At 45.3% G+C, this 25,972-nt stretch overlaps 1 protein-coding gene across 4 annotated transcripts in view; it reads left to right on the forward strand.

Moving 5' to 3' along the window:
• The window catches only part of tspan9a (tetraspanin 9a), a 162,048-nt gene extending 136,076 nt beyond the window's left edge, over positions 1-25,972 (forward strand). For all 4 annotated transcript variants that reach the window (XM_034588311.1, XM_034588310.1, XM_034588312.1 and 1 more), the window contains 6 exons: positions 8,611-8,802; positions 11,929-12,003; positions 20,113-20,214; positions 20,492-20,623; positions 22,079-22,162; positions 25,411-25,972. In XM_034588311.1, coding sequence (XP_034444202.1) covers positions 8,611-8,802; positions 11,929-12,003; positions 20,113-20,214; positions 20,492-20,623; positions 22,079-22,162; positions 25,411-25,482 — 657 coding nt within the window. In that variant the 3' untranslated portion in view covers positions 25,483-25,972. The remainder of the gene's footprint in view (positions 1-8,610; positions 8,803-11,928; positions 12,004-20,112; positions 20,215-20,491; positions 20,624-22,078; positions 22,163-25,410) is intronic.

Consider the following 25,972-nt stretch of genomic DNA (forward strand, 5'->3'; position numbering starts at 1 on the left):
CAGCTTAGCTTGTCTACATCTGCAGGATAAATATTGTGTAAGGAGTTGCAGCTAAACACATGGGCCTCATAATGGAACGGTTAGGGATTCATTTTCTACTATAAGTACCCATGCTCCTCTGTTTCTAATCATTAATGCATTTTTCGAAGTAGCTGCGATGCCGCGAGAATCAGTTTCATCGGAATATTTTGTTTCATGTTAAACTCAGGAAAAAGATTCTAATTATCGTCGGTATCCCACTTAAAACTCTAAGCCCGAAAAATGTCTCAGAAAGAAATTGAGCCCACATCTTAGTGAAGGAAAGTGTCAACGTGCCCACAGAGACTTCTCACACCACAATTGCAGCATTATGGTACATGTCCTGCATTTATGTACCCACCACCCCAATCACTTTACACCAGCAGTCACATTCCCACAGTGTCTCTATATATAGACCTTCTCGATCACACATCCCAGGGGTATAGGGCAATTTGGGGGTCAGCATTTTTACCCATAATGGAGCCGACCCACCAACCTTCTGATTGCTGGATGACCCGCTCTACCCCCCGAGCCACAGCCTTCCCCTTTCTTTCGCCTTGTCCTCTCCAACGCAGATATTTTGCTAAACTATCTGTGCCTTTGCCTCGTCCACACGCAACCTGTGTTTTGAGTCAAAACGTTAACACCTTTGTGTAGATTTTGACATTTTTGACGTCACAGCGTTCTTTGTGCTTAGCCCACTTTTGTTTTGTGTAATGAGCACGAGCCAGAAACAACAAAACCACAGGTGTCTCTGTGTTGGGTTAGCACTGCCAGGTCTTATACAAGTTTGCAGTTAAATTTAGCTTCACTGCACCACATTAGCAGCTTTCACAGGCTTCCTGGTACTTGACGGATCGGCCCGACGTGCTCGTTTAAGTGTTTGTAGTCATTTTGTGGTCTCGTCTGAATTGAGATATTTTGTAAAACGAAGGTCGTGTGAACAGATTTTTTATTTTTGAAGGAGGTGGATAAAAAATACCCGCAGCAGTGCAGTGCAATGAGGCTTTTTGTCATCCATCCGGATACTAATAGGAATATTTGCTTATATTTCTTCACAGAAATGTTTGTAATTGAATCCAACGGGCTCGTTAATAATGAAAAATTTAAAAAAGAATACACTGTTGTTGTTTTGCGTCACCAGGGCTTTTGTGTTGTTTGCTCAAGTGTGGCCACAGTGGAGGATAAAAACTGAAAGTGCTCATTTTTCCTTCTCCGACAGGCTGATCACAAACAGCCTCTCCAGAGAGTCTACTTTTAAAATGACTCTTTTCTCTTTCATAGCATGCCTCAAAGAAGACCTTTCCCACTCACCGGGTATAAAATACAAATAGCCTGTCTTTACTTTTAGGCATTTCCGCTCCTATTCGATGTTTACAGTCTCTTTATTATGTTTGTTGTGTTGCGGTTCTGCCTGCCTCTCACGGTTTGGCAGGCCGTTTAGTATTTATATGGTAACATGAATCACAGGCTTGTGGGATCACATGGCAAGAAATGAAAAATCTTCTTTTATCCGAGGTGAATATCCTCTGTCTTCATTTTCAGTGAAAAATCAATGCTGGCTAAGGCAGAAAAAATTCTTTATTTTTAAAAGTCTTTTTTTATTTATTTATTTTTTGCCAATAAGAAGAAAGATGGAGTTGCAGTAAAGGGCAGAGGCGATTGTATAATGATAACGTAACTCCAACCTCAAGCGGCCATCTTCTCCAGTCTTGTGGTTTGTTCTGCTGCTTCTAATTACTTCAACAAAAACAGATGTCCATGAAAGATTATTATTTGTAAAAGATGGCTGTTTGTTGACCAATCATTTACTCTGCGAAGCCCTGAGTAAACTGAGGAGGCTTCAACACGTACTCTCAATGCACGAGTCACACATACACACACTTTACCTGTTGCTTTCAAACATCCACCAAAGTCCACACACTTGTCTCCATAGCGGCTGTATTTGACAACACAAATGTCTGCGTCAGTTGCTCTGGACATTTTCTGCACTTTTTCCCACCCGTCCCCTTGTCAAATGTCCGGAAATCTTCCGAATGAGCCCAAGTGAGAATATAACAGGAAAATGTCCAGAACAATCACAGAGGGTGTTTGTGTCGAGGATGTTGATGTCAGGCGACGGAGGCAAACTTGAAGAACACAAATATCTCAGGATGAAGAAGAGGTGGCAAACACGTAGAAGACACAGACGAAGATGTAAAATTGAAAAGACGACAAGATTTGAACACTTTTGAGGATAAGCGCCAACGCTGGTGTCGATGTGCTGTAAATGATAACTTTTTATAACTTTTTTTATTCACTTTTTTGTTACCAGTTTAAGAACATTCTACCACAAACATCAGACTTTACAATTAAAGATATGTATATAAATGTTACTCTATAAATTAGGTAAAAGTTCTTCTTAATTAATTTGTTGCCTTGCAGTTACAGCCCCTTGCCAGTAGGGGTGCTGCCCTCTCAGTGTCCCTGTGTGACTGTCTCACTGGGACTTATACGTCATGTCCTGACTGCTGCAGGCTCCACTTCACCCCTCACCTGCTTGTTATGAACATTTCCCTGAACGCGTTTGACCCAGACAACTTCCTGCTGCGTTTTTTTTTAATATGTGAAAGTTCATGTAAACACACACACACACACACACACACACACACACACACACACACACACACACACACACACACACACACACACACACTCTCACACACACGCACTCACTCACTTTAAAAGTTCACAAACTCTCTCACAGGAGCACTGAGCCCTCGTGATGAGCCCAGCCACCGAGCGCAGCAGTAATTTGACCGAGGCTGTCGTTCTTTTTACGACAGGACGTGACCTCTCTGACTGTGAAAAGGTCGACGTCCTTCAACGTCCACCCCCACACACACACACACACACACACACACACACACACATTGTACCACACACACACTCTCTCACACCTTTTCTTTCTCTTCGGGGCGAGTTTGACGCTGGCTCCTGTGTCAGGTGTCACTGAGACAGTTACTGCAGCAAATGATGATTCTCTGAGTCGGGCCACTCACTCGGATGAAGGGTCACCCTCTATTCTCTTCTTCCTCTTCTTCTTTGTCTCCGAGTTCAATCTCTCTCAGTCTTGCACACATCTCACGTGCGTGTCCAATCTTTCTGGCTCTAATACTTTCTATCCTTCCTTCGCACACCTCTATGGTTAACCTCGCTCACCTCTCCTTCCTGCCGGGGAGGGAGAATTCACAGTTGCTTCACACTATTATTGCAATTATTTTCACCCTGAGATTGTTACAGGGCCCAGTGGGGTTCCCATTCATCCCACTAGATAGAGTCACATCTCATGTAGTCCACTTTCCTCCACCGGAAAGTTAATGTCGTCCTCTTCCTCTCTCTCTCCTCTCCTCTCCTTTCCTCTCCTTTCCTCTCCTCTTCTCTCCTTTCCTTAACTTTCCTCTCCTCTTCTCTCCTTTCCTTAACTTTCCTCTCTTCTCCTTTTCTTTCCTCTCTTCTCTTCTCTTCTCTTCTCCTCTCTTCTTTCCTTTCCTATCTTCTCCTTTTCTTTCCTCTTCTCACCTCTCCTCTCCTTTCCTTTCCTTTGCTCTTCTCTTCTCTTCTCACCTCACCTCTCCTCTCCTTTTCTTTCCTTTCCTCTCTTCTCTTCTCTTCTCCTCTCCTCTCCTCTCCTCTCTTCTTTCCTTTCCTATCTTCTCCTTTTCTTTCCTCTTCTCACCTCTCCTCTCCTTTCCTTTCCTTTGCTCTTCTCTTCTCACCTCTCCTCTCCTCTCCTCTCCTTTTCTTTCCTTTCCTCTCTTCTCTTCTCTTCTCTTCTCCTCTCCTCTCCTCTCCTCTCCTCTCTTCTTTCCTTTCCTATCTTCTCCTTTTCTTTCCTCTTCTCACCTCTCCTCTCCTTTCCTTTCCTTTGCTCTTCTCTTCTCACCTCTCCTCTCCTCACCTTTCTTCTCCTTTCCTCTCCATCGAGCTCTTTTTTTTTGTCTCTTCCTTTCACGATTGACATTTAGACACTGGACGCCATTCTGCCTTTTCCACGAAGTCGCTCTCAAAATATTACCCAACGTGCATGAAAAGGTCACATGTTCTCTCAGCCTGCTCTCCGCTCGTTTTCATTGATTTAAAAAAAAGAAATCTCTGTATCAAGCACAATTACTCCCCCCCCCTCCCCCTTCTCCTGTCAGAAGTGCTCTTAACTTTCTGAACTCAATTCAGAGTTAAGAGCAGTCGGCTTTGTATTCCAATACCGCAATGACTTTTTCATTATTGAGGCTGCGAGATACGCCGCTATCAGCCTCAAATATGAAAGGAACCTTCAAACTGGCAAATAGCAGTGAAAGCGTCATTTGCATTACAACGGAACGGCAACAACGCACAACAACCTGATAGTATTTTACAGCAAATAAATCGGAAATGCTTGTTTAAAAATCAGGACTGCCGAGGCTTGTTAACGCTGAAATAGTCTCAGCGCCTGCCAAGCCGTTGTTTGTCCCCCTCAGCTGCTCGGTGCCCTGCAGAGTCGCAGACGAGGATCCAGAGGACAGTGAAAGCGGAGAAATAGCCCCGAGCGTCACTGCTGGATGTTTGTTTCTGTGCAGATAATTGGTGTGGAATCACACTGAGTCAGGTGCCATAGATGGAGACGCCACCAATGGTCTTATGTAAACAGTGGTGAGGTTGTTATGGAGGGGCGGAACAGTGGAGAGCAGTTTTCACGGTTCGAATCCCAGCGTCACTGAGGCCTTTTTACTTCGTTAATCGCTGTCAGCCCTGCTCTACACGCTGCAGACTTCCCCCCCACGACCCTCAAAGGATAAGTGGTGTCGATGACGGATGGATGGATTTGACATCATTAAGACCACGAGTGCACCAAAGCACGATCCCATCAACTGGTAAAATATAGTCAACAGCCAATTCATCCCTGCATCTCAAATCTTAATCATAACCCTGCAGCGTCCACCACTCTGATCAATCTAATAATAATTTGAGGCAGACTGATGGATCGATTGACCGTCTTTCACAGACATATTAATGTTTGCCCATATGAAACATTTTAAGGATAAACAATGCAGAAAAGATGTGCATTGACGGTTTATGTGAAAACTATTTGGTTATTTTCATGATTCAGCTTTTATACAATGGATTTGTCTTCTTTTTTGTTTAGTTATTTATAATCAAGTCAAATAATCAAACTGTCAAATATCCAGCCTCATTAACACTTTATTTTTTAATTGCCAATTTATTTTAATATGAAAATCAGCTGATATATATCTATATCAGAACTCTTTTTTTTCTCCAATGACTGAAGAGTAATCCTTCTCCCTGCCTGTTTACAAACCTCCTGAGTGTTTGGGGATTCCTTGATCCCTCCCCGCAGATGGGATATCAAAACATGACCGTCTCACAATCTAAAGCAGATAAGGAGCTCAGCAGGGGGGGAGAACGTGGGGTCAAACTCAGTCGACACACGCCAAGGTCAGACAAAGCAACGAGATCAGAGCTTACCCCGGAGGTATTTCCTGTGGCACAGACACAGAGGCCTGGTGACGGTGCGCTGGTATTGTTGTATTAGCTGCAGTAGTAGTAGTAGTAGTAGTGGTGGTGGTGGTAATGCAGGGCAGAGATTAGACCACGCTCCGGCAGATTGAGTGGGGGCTGGGTGGATTCTCGGTCACTTAAGATAGAGCGACACACTTGGACGAGCCGCCTTCACTGGGCATTAAACACAATGAAGTGGAGGCACCGCATCCCTCCCCACCTGGACTCCTAAACCTTGGTCCCCGTTGCCAACTATAAATCTATCTAGGCTTCTTAATTTCACTAGTCCTCCCCTGCTTCCTTTAACTCTTCCTCACGCTCTATATAATCCGGCCTTCTGAGGAGTGTCAGCTGTGAGTCCCAATATTAGCCGCTCTGCACGAGGACATGACCTTTTCCAGTGTTTTCAATTGATGCTTTCATTCCCCCTGTTTTTTAATCAGGGAAGCATAAAGGGCCAACAAATATGGTTGCTTCTGAATTATTTAGACGGCGAATGATTGAAAAACTTTCGAGCGCCACTGCACCTCTCTCTCTCTCTCTCTCTCTCTCTCTCTGCAGTGACCTTATAGACTTGTTCTTTGGGAGAAACTTGACGTGACTTCACTAAATCCAAATGTTACTAAACAAGTGTCTGAAGCTGGTTCTGTTCACGGCCCTGCTCACCTCTGACCTTGAAGGCATCACTAAGACTTAGTAGAAATGGACGTAGACTCCGGGTCCGGAAAATGCGGAATTGCCTGAAACCCGTATTCTCTCAAATGACCAGCAGAGGGCAACGATTTCTAAAGAAGTCTACGAGAAAATGACGCCACTTTCATTTAATTACATTTACTTAGTTTCAAGTAGTCTTCAATACACCATGATGTTCATTTAGTAAATTACATTTATTTAGAGTAAAATTGATGAATACAAAATAATGGGGCGTGAATACCATGTGATTGACAGCTAGTAGCGTCCAATAAGGTCACAGGTGTAGGTGGGCGTGCAGTCAGACCACCCCCCCCCCTCGCTCCTTCCAATCAGAATCAGAAATACTTTAATGATCCGGTTGGAAATTGGGTTTTGTTTGTCGCTCCAGCCAAGAATAGAAAATTAACAGACCAAAACAATAACATTTAACTGAAATAGAAAATATGGTTAAAAATAGGTGCATTATAATACGATATAAAAATGAGCTTAATAAGAATATGTAATAATACATATTTCACAATAATACATTATATGCAGCAGAAGACAAGGTGCAATGTGTTGACAAGTTGAAATAAGTCCAGGAATGGTTTGTTGTTTCCAAAAAACCAAGATGGCGCTGGCCAAAATATCAAACTCTGGGCTTAACAGTGGTCGATTCGCTTTCCAATGGCTGATGTCACATTTGGTTGCCACGTCAGTCTTCTTGCACCATCAGAGCTGGAATCTGGTCAGTCTCAAGCAGGGCCTCCATCTCCTGAGTCATTTACACACACTCCCCATTCTTTTCTCTCCGTGTCCTCACATTTAATTGCATCCAGTCATGTCTGAGTCCTCAGGACGGCACGTGTATCATTCATGGGCCTGGGTGTGCTGCTGCTCTGCTGCTGCACTGAGGCACTCTCCTCCTCGGAGTTCATCCCACTCGAGGTCTGACCCCGCCGCTCTAAGGTCACAGGTTAATGGGAGTGAGACGGCACTCATCTGACACTTCAGAGGGGGGTTGCTTGTGTATCCACAGGTCTCACCGGCCTCATTAGACCTGTGGCTTCTCTCTCACCACCATTGCATTTGAAACCGAGAAAGTTCCCTTTGCACATCATCACCTGACATCACTGAGAGCTTCTTTTCCATGCCGTGTGGACTTTAAATGTACTTTAAGCACATTCGCAGGTTAATAATCACTCGTGTTATTTCTCAGTTGAAACACTTTTCATCACGGGAAAATGGGCGATGTGTGTGCGGTGGATTTTTTATTTTTACTGTGTTGAGATTTATCCATAATAGCTTCCAGGTGATGACTGTTGTTGTACATGGTTTATGAATGTTTGCCCGGGTGTGTGTTTGCTCGCTTGCACAGCAGCGTTATAGTACATTATTTCTGACTGGCACGAAATTGTTCCAGAGCAGCAGTGTGAAGATGAGCATTAAAGAAGGGAGCGGTGTGAGTAGATAGGAAGAAAGGGCAGCGGCGTGATGATTTACCACCGTGCCTTTCAATATTTTACCTCATTTGGAGCTTTTTTTTTTAAGGGCAAGATTGCCGTTGGTATTTCATTCTATTAGGTGCAGCCAAAAATGTCACCAATTTGCTCCAAGCCTATATTTCACCAAGCGGTGGGCATGCGGTATGGCTCTTATCTCTGATAGATGGACCAACACATCAGCGAGCAGGACACTCTCCTCCACCAATCACAGCCGTAAACACTTTATTGCGTTATAGTGGGTCCCGTTGCAGAACGCACACACACACACACACACACACACACCACACACACACACACACACAACACACACACACACACACCACACACACATCAGTGGGGACCTGGCGCGGCGACAGGGAGGAGGACTGAGGGAATTGCTCCCTCTAGGCCAAGTTCAAGTCAACTGCAGGTGGTTTTGGAAACTTTTCATTGGAGGGAGACGGCAGTAATTACATCTGTTTGTTCTGGGTTTAACGTAATCAGCTCAAAACGTGGGGGAAAAAACCAGCGCGGCCCAACTCCAATTTTTTTGCTCTAATCTCTCGCAGAGCTGTTATTGGCTTATCATAGTTGTAATTGGTGTAAACCCGCTTGTATTTTTCAGCTGTGTTTGGTGATGGATGATTGCGTGGATAATTCCCCAGGCAGCCAGAAGGAAATTGAGCCTGTTGCACTTTGGGATTTGAGTTATTTTGGAGCTAACCTTACTCTGTGGATTAATGCCATGTTCAGAAGGTCTGTCATTACGAGCCAACTCTGCCTGAAGGGAAGCAGAAAATGATCTTGGCTGTCAATAATCGTTGATGCTGATGTTAAAAAGATGGCAACCTGTCTGCTGTGTGTTTTCTCACCTTGTCTGTCTTTTTTCTCCACCTTGCAGTTATGCGGATGCGGGCTGCTCGGCGTGGGCATCTGGCTCTCTGTGTCTCAGGGCAGCTTCGCCACCTTCTCACCCTCCTTCCCCTCGCTGTCGGCCGCCAACATGGTCATCGCCATCGGCGCCATCGTCATGGTAACGGGCTTCCTCGGTTGCCTGGGTGCCATCAAGGAGAACAAGTGCCTGCTTCTGAGCGTGAGTTAAATCTGCATACCTACGCATTCTGAATAAGACACACACAGACAACTGTCAATGCGTCAGTGCACACACCGCGACTCCTCTCTCAAACTTTCTCTCCTCTTTTCTTTTTTCTCACATGCCCAGACTTCACTCATGCAAATATTGGCAGAGCTGCCTGGTGGAGACAGCTCCTCACATATATATATCTATACACCTCCACACGCCGGTCACAGGCCAGTGAAAACACAGCGGCGTATTTGTACTCGTCTTCCCCGCCGGAACCACGGCGGAGGTAGACGACTGACAGAAGGATTTCAGTCTGCATTATATCAAACCTCAGGGGCTGGCAGAGGAAAATTAAAGCTGAGCAGATTCTCCCTCTCTCTCTCTCTCTCTCTCTCTCTCTCTCTCTCTCTCTCTCTCTGCGAGTCAACACTAAGGCGTTCATATCATTTCCCTGGCTTCAGTCACAGCCCAGTGACGGAGCTGTCAGTCAGGAGGCCCTTTGTGTCACCGTGGTTGAATTACTGTATGTACACAGCACACTAAAGACACTCCATGTTTCCCTGCTCAATAATTGAGACTGTTCCATAATTCACTACAAAGGCCTCTCTGTCTTGACATTGCACTGACTGCCCAAAGTTGCACAAGTGTCTTATCTTAAGCACAAGTTAATTACAGAAGTTCACACAGCGGAATGAGTTTTTTTTTTTTTGCGTGAATCCGCTGCATAAAAAAAAGGAGAAAAAAAAAAAAAATACATCTTTCATGTACAGAAACTTTAAATGAGATGTGGAGTTGGGGCTCTGGGTACTTAACATCACAAACAGCTCAATCCCTTGAAGCTCTTGCATCAGTCAAAAGCTCCAGCAAATACTCAGTGTTCGGCTCGGCTTCTTTCACCTGCCTAACTACTGTGAAGCAGAGAGAGGAAGAGAGGGGAGGGAGGGGGGAGGGAGGGCTGAGAAAGACGACTAGAATAAATAAAAGAGATAGAGACTTAATGGAAAATCTTGAAGTTGTGATGTTTCTCATTAAGTCTCCTGCCGCATCTTTGTGTGGTCGCATTTCATGTTTGGACACAGTCATTCTGATAAGTGCGTAGGTGTCTGCTCGTCGTTCTTGCCTTAATCTGTCTGTCAGAACCCTCCCGCGAGTGGTGGTTAAGGGGGTGGGGGGGGGTGTGCAGGACCTGGAAAGATCAGAGTGGGTTTAGATCTCCCGGAGCGAGCAGATCTGAGCGTTTACCTTGACACATCATCTCTGAAGTTACTCTGCGGACAACTCTCTCTGGATTAGTAATATTCAACACCTATAGACGTCCGCAGCGGCGAGTTTTTCCGTCTCTTTCCGCTGCCAGACATTGTTTACGGAGACAATTTCTTCTTTTTTTTTTACTTCGGAGAGAAAACACAGAAGTAGCCGACTGAAAAAGAAACCTTAAAGGTGTGAAGAGAACATACGCCCACAAAGCGAACATGTGGAGGCAGTGAAGCGCCACCGATCGAGAAGAACAGACGCTGCGTCGTTCTCTTCAGCACCAGGAAAATGTGACAAACTGACTGTGAAGGCACAACGGTGATACACTAAACTGGCAACCCAGTTCCTCACCCAATAACAAACGGTGGTAACTATTTCATTTGGGCCTTGACACACTAAGAAAACGCAGAGACCCCCTCCCCGCCAAATGAGTTTGGAATTAATGCGGTTCCTCTAAAATCTAGGTTTGCACCATCCCATGCTGTGCAGAAGAGCTGGGTAAATATTGAGCGGAAGGGGGGAGTCAAGCAGGGAGAGGAGACCAGCTGATGAGATGCAAGGCTGTGTTGGAAATTAATCTGAGGGAGTATTAAACCCTCTCCCCCCCATCTCACACGTCCACAAACACTCCAGCATTTCTTTTTTTACTCCCTCTGTCACATCCACCTCCTATTTCATCTCTCTCTCTCTCTCTCTCTCTCTCTCTCTCTCTCTCTCTCTCTCTCTCTCTCACCCTTTCCTGAAAACTTTTAAAGTGTCTGTTACTGAATTGTATTATTGGGAAATCAGGGGTTGATGTGTTTTCTGCTGCCAAACTTACAAACCTTAAGGGAACAACTCAACATTTTAGGAAGTACACTTCTTTTCTTTGCTGCTGAGAGTGGGATCGATATTTGAGATCGATGTTTACCGTACAGACCTTCATTTACAGTAAATAGGAAGCTACAGTTCAGCATCTGATTAGCTTAGCTTAGCATAAAGACTAGAAGGAGGTTGCCTCTGTCCAACACGGTGTCCAAAATCACTTACTAATCACTGTATAGTCCACTACATAGTGAGTTCACCATTTTGGAGAAAACCTTACATAGTAAAGTGGGGATTAGTGAATGAGTGAGTGATTTCGGATACAGCTCTATATACTGTATATAAAGATGGACGACATGACAGCTCATCAAAACTGAAGCCAAATCTCCTTAATAGCCCCTTAGTGGCGCTGGGTGCGCTATAGGTCATAAACCCTGCCCTCCCTCCACAACTAAAAAAGGTCAAAGGCACATCTTTTTTTTTTTTTTTCATGCAAAGAGGGCTTCTTTCATTTTAAATGTATTCTTATCACACCAGTGTATGGTCCTGTGTATCAACGGGACCTTGACACCACTCCTGCTCTGACTCTGGCTTCAAACGATAATATCACAAGATTTAGGTGCCCTTATATTTTGGCTTTATTCCTGGATAGTTGGAAGAAGTGTAGACATCTTACAGTCTATGATCTACACAGCAAAGATGAAGCTATAGCCAGCAGCTGCTTAGCCTAGCTTAACATAAAGACTAGAAACAGGGGGAACCACTAGCATGCCCCTGGCGCTTGTACCTCTCAAGCATTTAGAGGTTAAATGTATTTTTGCAGGCAGCTGTAAAAAGAAGGTAACACACGTTCACATAATGCATCATAGTAAAAGTGACATGTAAGTAATCTACACTCGTGTAATGATTGTTGCTGACACCCTGTAGCACCCGGGGACACAAACAACTACAACAGAGACCCAGTCGCTCAGATTTATATTCAACATGTTTTAATCGGCCTGACATGCTGGATTAACTCCACTGCCAGGGCCACTGTTAAAACAAGCCTCTCTCTCTCCCTCTCTCTCTCTCTGACAGTTCTTCATTGTCCTGCTGATAATTCTCCTGGCAGAGCTGATATTGCTCATCCTGTTCTTTGTGTACTCAGATAAGGTAAGTTCATTTCGTTTTTCTTTCACGTCATGTCTGATTGTCGAAGCCCTCGACTCGTGTCGTTCCCGTTAACTTTTGTCCATGCAGCTCACCCCGAGTGTGTGCACACAGCGTCAAGACCGAGAGGCAATAATTGCTCTCAGCCTTGGAAAGTCAAAGCTTGTCACACACACGCTCGCACAACTGCACAAAGCAATAAAAAGGTGTTAGCTCGATAAACATATGTTCCAGGGGGGTCAGAGTTGAGTCTTTTTATATTTAGCTACTTCCCCGGTGGGAGGTTGATTTTGAATTCTACCCTTCACCCTGGAGTCAAAGGTTAGGCCCCCAAAAGCAGCCCAATCTCCACCAGTTGGCTGCCTGTAATTGGTCCCAAGCTCATTTCCCATGACCCCTGAGCGCACTCGAGTCAGGTGCACGTCTGCGGCTGCAACAGATGACGATATATGGAGATCTGGGGATTACTGACTGGCAAGTTCTTCTCCGCATTCAATCAAGTCCCATCGCAAATGTTTCATCCTGAAGATGACAAATGTTTTGGCCGGGACAAGTAATGAAGTCTTCTATCTGTTTTCAAGGACACGGCGCTGATAGATCAGTCTATTTATACATTCAGAGTCGCCATGTCGCCCCGGCCTTTGGGACGGCGGCTAATTCTCCCTCGTGGTTCTGAGGTTATTGCTCAGTAACTTAGTCAGATAAAGGAATTCATTTAGCAGCCGATCCACTCTCAGATTCGGATCAGGTCCCGCAGGCACCACCAGCCAGGAGTAAATATGTCTGTTGCCTTATCTCCCAAATATTACCGGCTTAACTTTGAAGAAAATAAAAAAATATATCTAATGCTGCTTCCTCCAGTGGAATTTAAAGAGGGAGCATCTTGACTTTCCAGCAACTCCTTCCCATCACCTGTGAAAATGGGAACGATTTCGATTTTCGGACTGTGAGGATTTCAAATAACTTTAAATTACTTTGGTGGGCAGACTGACTTTTTCTTCCCAGTTCTCGTGAATGGCCACAGTATGTCATGTTTGCCTCATCTCACTAAATCCCTGTGTGTTTATCCTGGCTCAGACCTAATGGGATATGGAGCCACGATAATGCAGATCACCACCGAATATATTTCCCTTTATTGGCTCTCAAATGTCATTGGAAGGAAAAGGCTATTGCAGCAAATTACAAGTAATTAGAGGTGGTATTTTTAGACTGAGGCGAAGAATTGAGGAGGTTGTTCGGCGCTGTTACTCAGACAGCATTATATGTTAAAAAAAACATCAGGATTAGATGAAGGACAGCCAGTGTCCATCGCACGAGGCCTTCCGGATATCGCTTTCTGTTTTCCTTTCCTCCCTCTCTCCTCTTGCGTCTCTCCAGTGAGATCTCGTATGCTGTGTGAGGCTCGGCTCGGCTCGGCTCATCCTCTGTTACAGCCCGTGATCAGAGGAATCGCTAATTCCCTTCCCCTATTTGATCTCCTAATCACAAGGCATTTATTAACAAGTCTGGAAGACGTACAGTAGTTGGCGGCTTTTTAAAATGTGTATCAACACAGGCCTGCAAAACAGATACTTTAGTCTCTCAAATAGATCATCTTTAAGTCATGAGTGACGCCTTTGCCAACTGGGATGAGACGTCGGGAAGGAGTTATATTATATTATATTATGTAGGCATATAATATATTGCAGGAACTCATTTTTCCACAGCTTTCGTTTAGTCACCTGATGTGTGGGTATCCCCTCCTTGCCTCCGCAGCCCGGCGGTGTTAAGCGCGCTGATTAAATACCAGGTAGAGGCCGTGGTATAACAAAAGCTGGCCCCTGCATTTAGCAACCAGCTGACTGCAGCAGATGGCTGCCCCACAAACCAGATTACAGCCATTCGTCTTTAACGCCGTGACCTCATTGTGCCGCCGTCGACCCCGACACGCAGAGCGCCGCTGAAAAGTTTATTAGCCCGGAATGTGGAAGCAGAACCTGGAGGGGAGAGGAGGGGCCAGAGCAATGTGCACGGGGGGGGGGGGAGATATCGTGGTCGGGGACAAAACGTGTTAGTGAGGGAAGGTGTTAAAAGAGGGACGAGAACATAAAAATAGTGTAACGAGTGCAGCAAAAGGTGGCGAATGTGATAAGTGTCACTGGTAGGAGTCAGCAGGGGAAAGGCCGTGATGACGTGACGACACTTTAAAATATATGTAAAACTCACTGCAAGCGAATGACGACAATGGCGTGTCTTACATGAGACATATAGAGAGATGCCAAATACTAAAAGACGAAGATGTCATTGAGATTCAAGAAACTACATCGGTATCAATGTGTTGTAAACAAAAAACGCTGCAGTCATCTTGCCTGAATGTTCCAGAAATGTTCCTGCAGTTTTGGACAATCACCTGTTTGGCAGACTGCGGACATTTTCCCGTCTGAAAACAGCTGTAGTCACGTAACACACCAGCAAAGTGAGGATGGAAGGCGAAATCATATTTGTGTTGTGTTGTATGGGTAGTTGCTGTAGGTTTAATCCCCAGTCATGCTTTATCTACCAAGACCAATTACAGCGCAGTGGTGGGGGGTCTCTCCATCGCTCTGTTGAAGTTCCCTGGCCTCAGGCTACCCAGAGCAGGCTGGTGCAGAGCAACGCAGGGAATTAAGTATCTTGTTTAATGATGTGCTTTTGGGGACCTCTGGCTCTGATGCTGTTCCTCTCCACATCATTTATTGCTCTTTTCAGCGGCAGCTAGCAAACAGGGTTGTCCAGAGCTGTGCAATGAGGGCGACAGCAGAACAGTGTCAGGTTCGGGCCGTAAGACACAAAGGGATTAGATGATTAGATGATTAAAGCCCTGACAGCGTACGACCAAATGATTATTGTGTCGGAGAAGATGAGGCAACAAAGCACTTCTGAAAGAGAGCGAATGCAACATGCGATGTTAAAAAATGGTAGATTCAGCGTTGACCTGACATTTTTTCTTTAAAGACTGTGCAGCCGGACTGTTTTGTGATGAGGGAAACAGTCTCCCGGCTGCGAGGAGATAAGCCTCTGTGATCTGACAACACGGAAAAGACAACTTGCTTTGTTTCATTCAAAAGAAACAGTGAATTACATAATATTTCAGTCTGGATAGTACAACTGTTTAAAACATCATAGGACGATGTCCCTGAGCAGGAAATAAAACGCACAACTCGTGTTTCCAGTCTTCCACATCCGTTCAGAGGCTCAGTGGAAAAATAATAATTGTGCTGCTGTTTAAGTTCCACAAAATGCAAATGATATACACTGGATTCATGCCACTTCAACAACAGTAGAATAATTTTCCTTCAGACCCTGAAGTCGCTGCTGTTGTTGTGCCTGTAGCCTGTAGCCTTTCTCTGGAACTGGATCCGACCTGGTCCATGTGGACGGAGTGTCGGGAAAGTAAAAATGATATCTCCTTGGAACAAAATCTTCAGGTTTTTGTCGTACAGCATTTTGATGTTTTAGCACAAGCTGTGGAACTGTAGCAAACTGTGACATTGAACATTCAACATCTTAAAAAGCATATAAAAGAGAATAAATCACCAAAAGCATAATATGTCCCCTTTTAAGAGGTGATTATTGATATGTCAGTGTTCACAGCTTTTCTCCATCGACCCCAAACATAGACTGTAAATAAAGATGGACAATCGTCCCCTTTTTTATAGCATCAAATAACTAATAAAAACCCAAATGAACACTTGGATATTCATCAGTGTGGTAAGATCTACCTGAAATGACAAAAAAACATCTTTGAGAACATTTTATTCGACGTGTATTATTTGAATTTGGCCCATGTCCCATCCACTTATATGGAGGAGGCGGGATTCATGACCTGTGCTACAGCCAGCCTCCAGGTGGTGCTCAAGACTTCACTTTTGGGGAGCTGTCACGTCGTCCATTTTTTAAATACAAAGATCCCAAGTGACCAATTGAATAAACCAACAACAGATGGAAGTTGGGACGTTTTTGTAAAAGTTAGACAAACGTTAACGTCTTTCCACTTGTGTATAACCGGCTCCACTTGATGTTCACAGATGTGTCAGAAAGCTAAAAACTGTTGTCAGTTATCTTTAACACCGTGTATCTACCATTTGTGTTATATAACAGATGGGTCGTGTTTACTTTTGCTGAACCACCTGCATAATCTGTGTTTTTTTCTCTTAATGAAATTGGACTACAGAGACCGTGATTCGTTTGGAATTAAACACCGACATTGTTTGAAGATTGTAATTGCTCAAAGTGATAAACAGCAGTTGGGTTAAAAGTGAATAAAACTCAACACGCAATGCACTAATTGCTCATCTATACGCCCGTCAGGCCACCTACTGTGGTAGGCAATGCTTTCCCGTGGTAAGTTAGCATCCCTCTTCATCAAACAGACGACTGAGACACCGGTCGTCCTAAAACTACTGCGGTAAAAAATTTAAGTCGGGACACGAGCTCCTGTGGAGAATTCGTCATTTATGTGGCACAGATGTGACCTTTGCTGCCGGAAGAAGAAATCAGGGTCTGTGCTACATATTGCACATGAAAACACAGACTTAGAATAAGATCTTTCAGATTTCTTTGAAAAGTGAAGCTCGGCTGTGGTTATGTGCCCGTGGGATGAGTAGGCAGAGTGGTTTCCTGTCTGCACGGTGACAGGTCCCAGTGTAGCCGATCACCAGATCTGGGGCCTGATTCTGACAGCGTACGTCGGGAGTGCTTGCACTGGAATTACTGTTATTAGTATCACATCACTCTGATCCCAGCACAGCACAGAGAGTACAGCAATATTCCCCAGTTTATTTCCTCTGCCGGCACAGAAACGTGCTCGGGAAAAAAACTTCGGTAAAGTTGAAGAATTATCTCGTACGAGAATAAAACGAGTGAAAATAGCTGTGATACCTTATCATTTGGTAATTTCAGCGCTGACTGGATGTGTTGAATTACGGTGTCTCGAGTGTGACAGGTGTTAATCAGACAATCCGCCGTGCACCCTCTGTTTCCTGCTGTCGTGCTCACTGAGAATACAAACGCTTTGGAGTTTGGAGAGAAAGCCGAGTCCTCCCTCCTCCCTGTCAACACGCTATCTGCACTTCTCCGTTTTCTTTATTTCTCTGGGACTGTGGCGACTCGCGTTCTTCCAGCTGGCACAGCTCAACCCTTTTTAGATGTTTCTGTGATGAATGTGCTGTCTCGTATTGCTGAGTGCAGACTTCGTCGGGCCCAGTGGAAAGTGCCGGCTTATTTATGTAATGGCAGTCATGAGCTGTGCCTCAGGGCTTTTGTCAACGTGAAGAATTGCATTTGAAGCCCAGTGGCGACAGAAGACAACTTAAAGCTAGGGTTGGTAATCTTAGAAACGATTCATCCCAAAACTTCCCATTGGCCCCTCGGTCGAAGCTACGCCCCCAAAACGCATGAACGCACACTGGGTGTGTGTGCAGCGGAACTTCTTGCTTTACATTTCGGCGCCCATGTTATCAGGCTAGAGCAGCAACACTTTTGTACGCATACAGTTCCCAGCGAATAGCCAGTGAAAATGATCTTTCACCACAGTTTCAATGTCTATATCTGTCGAATATTTCACAAACATAAATATTTGAAACCATTCCTGTATCTGTATCAAAGTAAAAGTACTTTAGCATTTTCGTTGACTGAATCCATTTATTTCTTTTCCTGGCATTTGGTTAAGTACATAGCCTGACTTGTATTTGAGGAAATACAGTAGTTGCACATGCACCTAGTGCGGCCCAGGCGTGATGATTGTTAGAAGCCGACTTTCTGTGACTGGCTCGCTAACTTCTGGCGGTCGTCTCTGCTTCAGCCGTGTTTTTCACGGGCAGTTTGCACGCAGGCAGGTCGATTAGTGACTGACAGGTAAGCCAGCAGATCATTTCATTCGTCTCAGCGAAATCATTGGTCGTGTTTATTATTACAGTTCTGCAAGAGCAACAGACACCGGCTTTTTATTTATTGATGGCTATCAGGACGTGGAGACGAGGAACCATCAAACGAATAAGATAAATATTGTTCCAGAAACATCCTACCACTCCTACCTTTATCAGGAAGTAGGTGTTATTAAAGCGTGGTGTCAGTAAACAATTTCCAGGAGCAGAATCGTGAGTTTCAGTCAAGAAGCTCGTTTTCCATCTCAGTAGGAAATAGGCTAATGCAACAAAGGATGTGTTTGTATCTGCTCCTTCTTCGCAGGCACAGAAAATGGGTCAGAGTGTTGCGAGATCAAATCCCTGTTTGTTCTGAAGTCATTTGTCTGCCTCTCGTTAGCAGTAAATCTGGATCATTAAGTTTCATTTCAGGCTGTTACAAAGACTTCCACACATGAAACGGACGACGTGCGGAGACTTATTGGCGAGTCAGAGGATGATTTTTATTGTAGCCGTGGTGTTGGTGGTGGGAGGGCGGCTGCTCTCTAGTGACTGTGTTGGAGTCATTACTGACTCCTCCAGCGCGAGGAGTCAGTAATGAGCGAGCAGCTCCACATAAAGATGGAGAGGAAGGAGATCGAGGATAAAAAACAAAGTACGAGGCAGAGATTGATGATGCTGCTCTTCATCTCATTTCCCTGCACAAGGACAGATATGGCGGCGCCCGGAGCCCGCGGTGCAGCGGCGCACAGAGACGCTCCTCTGCATCAGCAAAGTAACATAGCGGGAGAGAAGGAAGAAACTACACTAATCTTATTTTCAAAGGTTTTAGAGGACGTTTCAAATGGGCGCTGCATGATTAATAAAGCACTTTATTTCCAAGGAAACATTAATTACTCGGTAAAAAAAAAAGATCAGTTTGACTTTTATGTGTGATTCTGCAAATAGTTTTCCTGTGCCTTGCAGTGCAGAAAACGCTTCCCCCCTCCACCACCGATAAATTGCATTTAATTTAAAGCTTAATTTAATTTTCTCTACTGTCAAAGGAAGGTCTGTCTCTCATATACAGTGCAGCGTACATAAGTAATTACTCAAGTAAACCTGAAATTCTAATGAGTAAATGTTCAATTTACTCAGTCGAGCGTTGTTGACCAGGTGTTCTCTGTTGTTTTTTTAACTGAGGGATTCACTGTGCAGCTTCTAAAGAACATTGTTGTGCTCTCGTCCCCCCTGAGAAAAGAAAGCAGAGAGGAGCTGAAGCACCTTGTTGTGTCAGACAGTGACAGACATGATGCTGCTTCTCTTCTTTTGTGTGTTCGTGCAGACTCTTTTTTTTATTTTTTTATTCCAGGGCACAGTCTGAGCCCTTAAGCTCAAACTATAAAAACATTTGTGCTCTATTTGTTGTGTGTGATATCGGCTGTGGTGCTGCGCAGACACGGTTCTTGTCGGTACGTGTCATTTTTCCCAGCAATAATTAGCCGGCATCTAACGCGTCCCTCAATCTACGCTGGCATTTTGCAAATCCCCGCAGGCGACGGCAGGAGAACTGAACCTCCTGATTTTGTATCTCAACACATCCAAAGAGATATCAATCTCCATCAGACGGGGCACAGCGCTGAGCACATTGTTGGGGTTCAGTCAGGAGGAAAGTGATTTGTTAGCTCTGCTGAAGGGCATGTTGTAGCTCTGCGTGTGCGTGTGCGTGTGTGTGTCTGAGTGAGTGTGTGTGTGTGTGTGTGTGTGTGTGTGTGTGTGTCTGTGGCAAAGCGACATGACACACGACACGTGTCAGATCTGCATTCATCACACAAAAGTCCCGAGTCAGTGTAGCAGAGGTAATGTATTTTTAGATGACAAAGTGAAAAAGGTTTCCTCGTAACCTTGCGTAGCTGCCGGCGTCCTAGCGGCGTTGGCGTATCCGCTGGTCGTCCACATCCGAGCTGATGCACTCTCTTATCTTTCCATCGCGATGAGGCCGTGCACAGAAACAGGAATCAATCAAACAAACAACCTTCTAAGAATACTGAAGAGCACTTTCCCCCTCCGTGCCGCAGACACAGTCATCATCATATACAAATCTGTGTGAAAAGACATCGGTGCTTTGGGAAGATCAAAGTAGTGTTAATGTGCCCGTAAGCTTCAGCTGCCGTCTCAGATATAAAGACTGTGAGCACAGCTCTAACCCAAGGTCTCTAACCGAGGCTGCTGTTGTCTTTCTCCTCGTCAGGTGAGTGAGAATGCAAAGCAGGACCTGAAGGACGGCCTGGCTCTCTACAACTCAGACAACAACATAGGCCTGCGGAACGCCTGGAACATCATCCAGGCAGAGGTACCTCCCGCTGTGCATTACACCAAATGTGACAAATATGAGGCGCATTAGCATGAGTGTGATATAACAACTCCAGGGTTCATGCATAAATGCAAAGTTTTACTGAAATATTCCTGCTAATGTGTTTCCTGGCTCGTACCTGTGGCATTAATGCAACATTAAAAGTCAAAACTGGCTCTTGAAGAACATTTTCTAACACTGTTGGAGCAAATGACTGATTATAATCATTGGTACATTAAAGCATGAACTAAACTTGTGTCTGTTTCCGCCCGTACAGTGGAAGTGCTGCGGTGTGATAGCGTACACCGACTGGCACGAGGCCCTGAAGGAGAAAGTAGTTCCTGACCGCTGCTGTCAGGAGCATTACCAGAACTGTGGACAAAACTCCACCAACATGTTCTGGAACAGGGTGAGTGCACATTGACTGCGAGGTGCTACATATGATATAACCACGGTTGGTGAATGGGTCTTTCAGGACAAAAAGCTTCCGTTTGAAGTGTTTCTGTTTTGGGAGAGTTAATTAAATGAGTACAAAGAGACAGAATGTACAACAAAGAGAGACCGAGCGACCGCAGACGCACGCCGACTCTAAAGAAACTCCGAGACCACCGCAGAGAGATGCTAAATGATCCCGGGTGAAGACGCAGGACGACTGCAGCCACGAAATCACTGCGGAGAGACTGAAAAAACGACCGCAATGACGACACGCTCGTTTAAAAAAACGTCTCCACAAAGAGAAATGAAACGACCACCAGCACAGAGAGTGAAACGACCACAAACGACCAGGCTGCGTCGCTTGTAGACATTTTACGTCCTGCTCCCATGTGGGATGTGTGGTTTCCTCCCTCAATGTACCCAGGGTCACATTATGCATCTGCAGATATGACGCTATTGGGATCATTATCCAAATCCATATGCTCCTCTTGTTTCATGTCATGTTTAAAGTTGTGTTTTAAAGTTCTCTACGCCAACGCGACTGATATCAGTGCAGGAATCACAGGGGAAATCCAAAATCATAACTCTTATACATCTTTAATCGCGGGTCCATCTGCCGGGTAGCAGCTTTCACAAGCCTCTGTGGGTGGTTAGAGTAGCTCTCAAAGTTTTCTACTTCCTGCTGAATTCTGATCACGCTGGATCTTTTTCCATTATGCATGAAACAACAGTTCTTTTTCAAAAAAACCTTGCAGTACAATATTCACCAATCTCCCCCAATTACAAGTCTAATCTGCTGTTGGTCTGGCGTGCGCTTTGTTAGCAGGTCCAAAGTAGAGGATTAAAAGCTGTAATATAATTGCCAAAATGAGAATAGGCAGACATTGAGCTGGCCCACTGGGAGAAGCGCAGCACTAAAAGCGTGTGTGCGTGTGTGTGTGTGTGTGTGTGTGTGTGTGTGTGTGTAATCCTGCCCAGAGGAGACGGCCACACACTGTACAGCAGAGTTAAGACGTACAAGCACCCACACCAAAGACGAGGCGCCACTCGGCAGCTGAAACCACCATTAAGTCCGTCACCCCTGCGTCCTGCCAGCGGGTGACCTCCCAACGAACCCGCTGTAGGTGGGAATACATTTAAGATAGAGTGCACACGCGTCCATATGGCCCATAAGTCTGCATATAAAAGTCACCGCTCGTGGGTAATTCACTCGGTTTAATACCTCACCTGGTCGTTCATTCATCCGAGCGTAAATCTCATGTGTCCTAGGAAAGCGCGAAGTGGATGGTTGGGTTTTTCCAGGTGACCAACCAGGCTCGGAGCAGCTGTGTGGCACGATTCTTCTGTACCGTGCTGAAAATGCACCTTTTCTTCTTAGCAGCAGCAGCATCGTTACAAGCTTGTTTTTTTTTTCTTTCTTTCATTTTAGGGCTGCTTCGAGAAAGTGGAGGAATGGCTGGATGAAAACAAGCACCTGCTGGGAACTATAGGCATGGTCATCTTGGTGCTGCAGGTGAGAGGCGCAGTGATAAATTGTTCTTTCTTTCTCCATTTCTCTGAGCCTCTCTCCCATTTGTATTCCCTTCTTCTGGGCTGCATTTGTGAGTGTCTGTGTGTCTGGCAGAAAAATAAGAACAGATAAAAAAAAAAGTGCATCAAGTGGCCTCGGTGCCACCGTCGTCTGCTGAGAAACTTATGAGGCCTGTGCTCCGGTGGGCGTTCAGGGAACCTACACATCTGGAAATATTTAAGTCACTGTCTTCTGAGCCCTGATCCTGTCTGGGAGAATCAAAGCCACCTGGCTTTGTTCCAAGCAGGCTGCAGTCATGTATAAGGCGCCATTAGCAGATCGAGAGCAGAGATAGTGAATATAAAGGTGGGATGGAGTCACAGATTAGAGGCTCTGTTGAGACCGGTGATAGATATTCCTCTGGTTGTACCGTTTCTCTTTTGGTCCTAAACTCTACGTGTATCCCTCTGTTAGTCGGTGTCTCGCTTTCATGTTCTTTACAGTCGTTTTTCTTCCTCAGTCTTCAGAGCGAACAAAGTGTTTTCATTTTATTTTATTATTTTCCTTAGGTTTGCACAAATCTTTTTCCTCTGGACTGTTTTTGCAGTCTGAGTTTATTTGCTCGAACACTGTGCCTGTGAACGAAATCTATAGACGATGGCTTGCAACATGGCCGCCTACTGCGTGTGCATATGTGCAAATTATTAATCGTGTTTGTGTGAACTCGCTCGAGGTGAAACAAGTTCAGCTTGTGCGGGCATCCTTTTTATGCGGTAACCGCGGTGGGTGGGCAGCAGTGGTCAACAAGGGCCCGGCGGTCCAGATTTTGAAATAGCCAGCCTGGGAATTTATGTATGGGAACGGTTGCTTGTACAGAATGTGCCACCCCTGGAGTGGCAGCCTGCCCTGAATACGCTTCCTCTTGCCCAACAGAAGTTAGAGCCTCCTACACCCCCACCCTGATGGACGTATACATGCATGGATGGACTGTCTTTGCTTTGCTCTGCGCTGCCTTGAGAAAATCTTTTCACCGGCTCGACATTGCACTTTCGCTTTGTCTAAATTCCTCTTCATGTTCAGTTTAAACACACCTGAAGAGTTCTGCTCCGTCCTTGGGTTAGCTTCTCTAACAATAACTGTCCACGAATCTCTATTTAGTCTTAACATTTGCGACCACACTTCACCTTCCAGCGCTCAAATCTCCGTCCTCCAGCTTCTACGCAGTGCATACAAATTAAGAGTAACATCTGCTGTCGAGTGTAACTTCCACCCCTGCGCTGTCCTTTAAACCCTGAAGGTATTATTCTTACATTCCAGTCACTTCATAATATTTCTCACCTCCACTACTTACTTTTTTGTTTTTCATGCTTTTAACATCCCTCCTTGCCCCCCTGCCCTCCCCTGCCCTCCCCTGCTTCTCTGCGACAAGCATGACCTCAGTTTGCTAATCGGTGAATCCATGGTTCATTCAGAGCGAAGTGGCCTTCCCATGAAATCTCTCAAGTTTTATAAGATCCTGCACATTTCTTATGTCCTGAGGGGGAAGGTGGTGCTTGTTAACGTTCCCAGCAACGCTCAGGGAAAGTCATCATTGTACTTTGGATTAATATGTATTCATGACAAGATCACACATTCCTCTTTCGTGCTCACATGTGTTTATTCTATCTGTCTGATCTCACACACACACACTCACACACACACACACACACACACACAACCGTGTACTTCTATTTTTGTGAGGACGCTCATTGGCATAATGCGTTTCTCAGGTTCTTAACTGTAATCTCAAACCTAGACTTAACCCTCAACTTAATCTAATCTGAACCCTCACCTAACCCTAAATTTTCACCCTAACCCTAATGTAAACTTAATTCTAAGCCTAACCTAAACATAACCCTAACCTAACCTAGCCCTTACTTTCACCCTAGCCCTAAAAGTATGTCTTAACCCTAAGAACAGTGAGGAGGGGCCAAAATGCCCTCACTCAGTAAGGTCTTTACTCAAAATGGTCGTCACAAAGATTTAAGTACACACACATGCACATGGTATCCACATGCTGAAGACTCATGTTTCTTATTTATGTTTGGAGACCTAGTGCAGAATTAAACACTGCCACACCGCTTTAATTTTAATTATCTTTATCTCCCATGCAAATACACCCACACACCCACCCACACACACACAACACACCCACCCACACTCAGCTGACTCAGGTGAGGGGGTAGCAGCCTGGAGGAGCAGACCTCGAGCTGTCAGATTAGCAGACTCAAAGCGGTGGTGAGGGACAGGGCGGCGAGGAGCATCATGAAAAGCAGATGCCCCACATCTCCGCAATGTTGCATAATATCCAGCGGCACGGATGAACTGGCTTATGAATGATTTACGTCCGCAGCTTATATGACAGACATCGGTAAAAGCCTATATGTATAACTTCAGAAATCCCAGCAGTGTTTTTAAAGTCCTGGGCGGGGGGGGGGGGGGCGGATGATTGAGCTCTGAGGAGTCCTGCAGGAGAAGCTGTCACGCTTCACACTGAGTGAAGGAGACAGTCAGAACTTTCTGTGCAGCTCAGACGAGCTACAGGTGAATAATTGGGCCTGGTTTTGAAGGCAAGTTTCTTATTACTTTTAGCTGAATGTTTACCATTTCGTGTTGTGATTGACGGCAGCTTAATGTGGTGTTTTCTCTGAAGTGCTGGTATGAAGTGCGTTGAGACTGAAACTAAAGGAAGAGAATGAGCAGCTTTCAGGGGCCGACCACAAACCGGAGGAATCCTCCGTGGCTTTCAGGAAGTCCACGTTGCCTTTTTCCTCTTGGATTAAGCCCCGTGCCGCGCTTTGCCGTCTCCCTGCCGTCCAAACTTTGCCAGATAATGGTTTTAGGATCAGCCTTGTGACTGTGTTTGATGTATCAGGGGTAATGGAAACTTCAAAGAGATAGCTGGCGACTTTGATTCAATGGCATCTCCCGTTTGCTTCATTGACTTGTGCACGCCGTACATATTTTTCCATCTCAAAGATTCCACAGCTCGCGTTTGAAGGCCATCTGAGAAAAAGACAGAGTGGAAATGTGTTTGTGCTCCGCCACAGGAATTATTGTGTGCATCAAAACACAAACTAGCCCAAGGCTTCGACATCAAAAAGATCACAAAGAGACGCGCACGCACACATGTGTGACACACAGAAGCATACATCATACACACTACACATGTCAACACACATTCACTATCTCCCCTCTCCTTCCCTCCACAGCTGCTGGGCATGGCGTTCTCCATGACACTGTTCCACCACATCCACAGAACGGGGAAGAAGTACGACGCTTAGCCTTCGCGGGCGTTGACACCCAATGGAGAGGAGCACCACTGCCTGATGGGATATGACTCTGATTTAAACGCCCCCCCCCCCCCCCCCCCCCCCCCTGCTTCCCTCATTCACTTAATAACCTCTTTAGAGCATCCTTTGCCATCCCCCCCCCCCCCCCCTGCACCACTTCCCAGACCTTCTGTACAGATTCCAGCTGCGTCCCCGCTCCCCCCCTATCACCATTCATTTTGCCAAAGAGTAACACAACTGGAAGAGAAGGGACACCTACTTTTGGCAAGGAAGAGAATCCCATTGGTTGTCACTCCTCTCGAGTATTTTCTCTCTTTTCGCTCGGACTAACAATTTGCTGGAAGGAACAAAAGACTTTGAGACAATGAAGACTTGACTAATGCCCCTTTCTTCCCCGAGCAGAGCGAACATTTGAAACTGACGATGCCCTCCACCTCTTGTGGAGTCCTCGTTTTTCCTCCCCGTCGATTGAAGTCAAGTC

This window comes from Hippoglossus hippoglossus, chromosome 6 (assembly GCF_009819705.1).
Source record: "Hippoglossus hippoglossus isolate fHipHip1 chromosome 6, fHipHip1.pri, whole genome shotgun sequence".
In the NCBI taxonomy this organism is placed as follows: domain Eukaryota; kingdom Metazoa; phylum Chordata; class Actinopteri; order Pleuronectiformes; family Pleuronectidae; genus Hippoglossus; species Hippoglossus hippoglossus.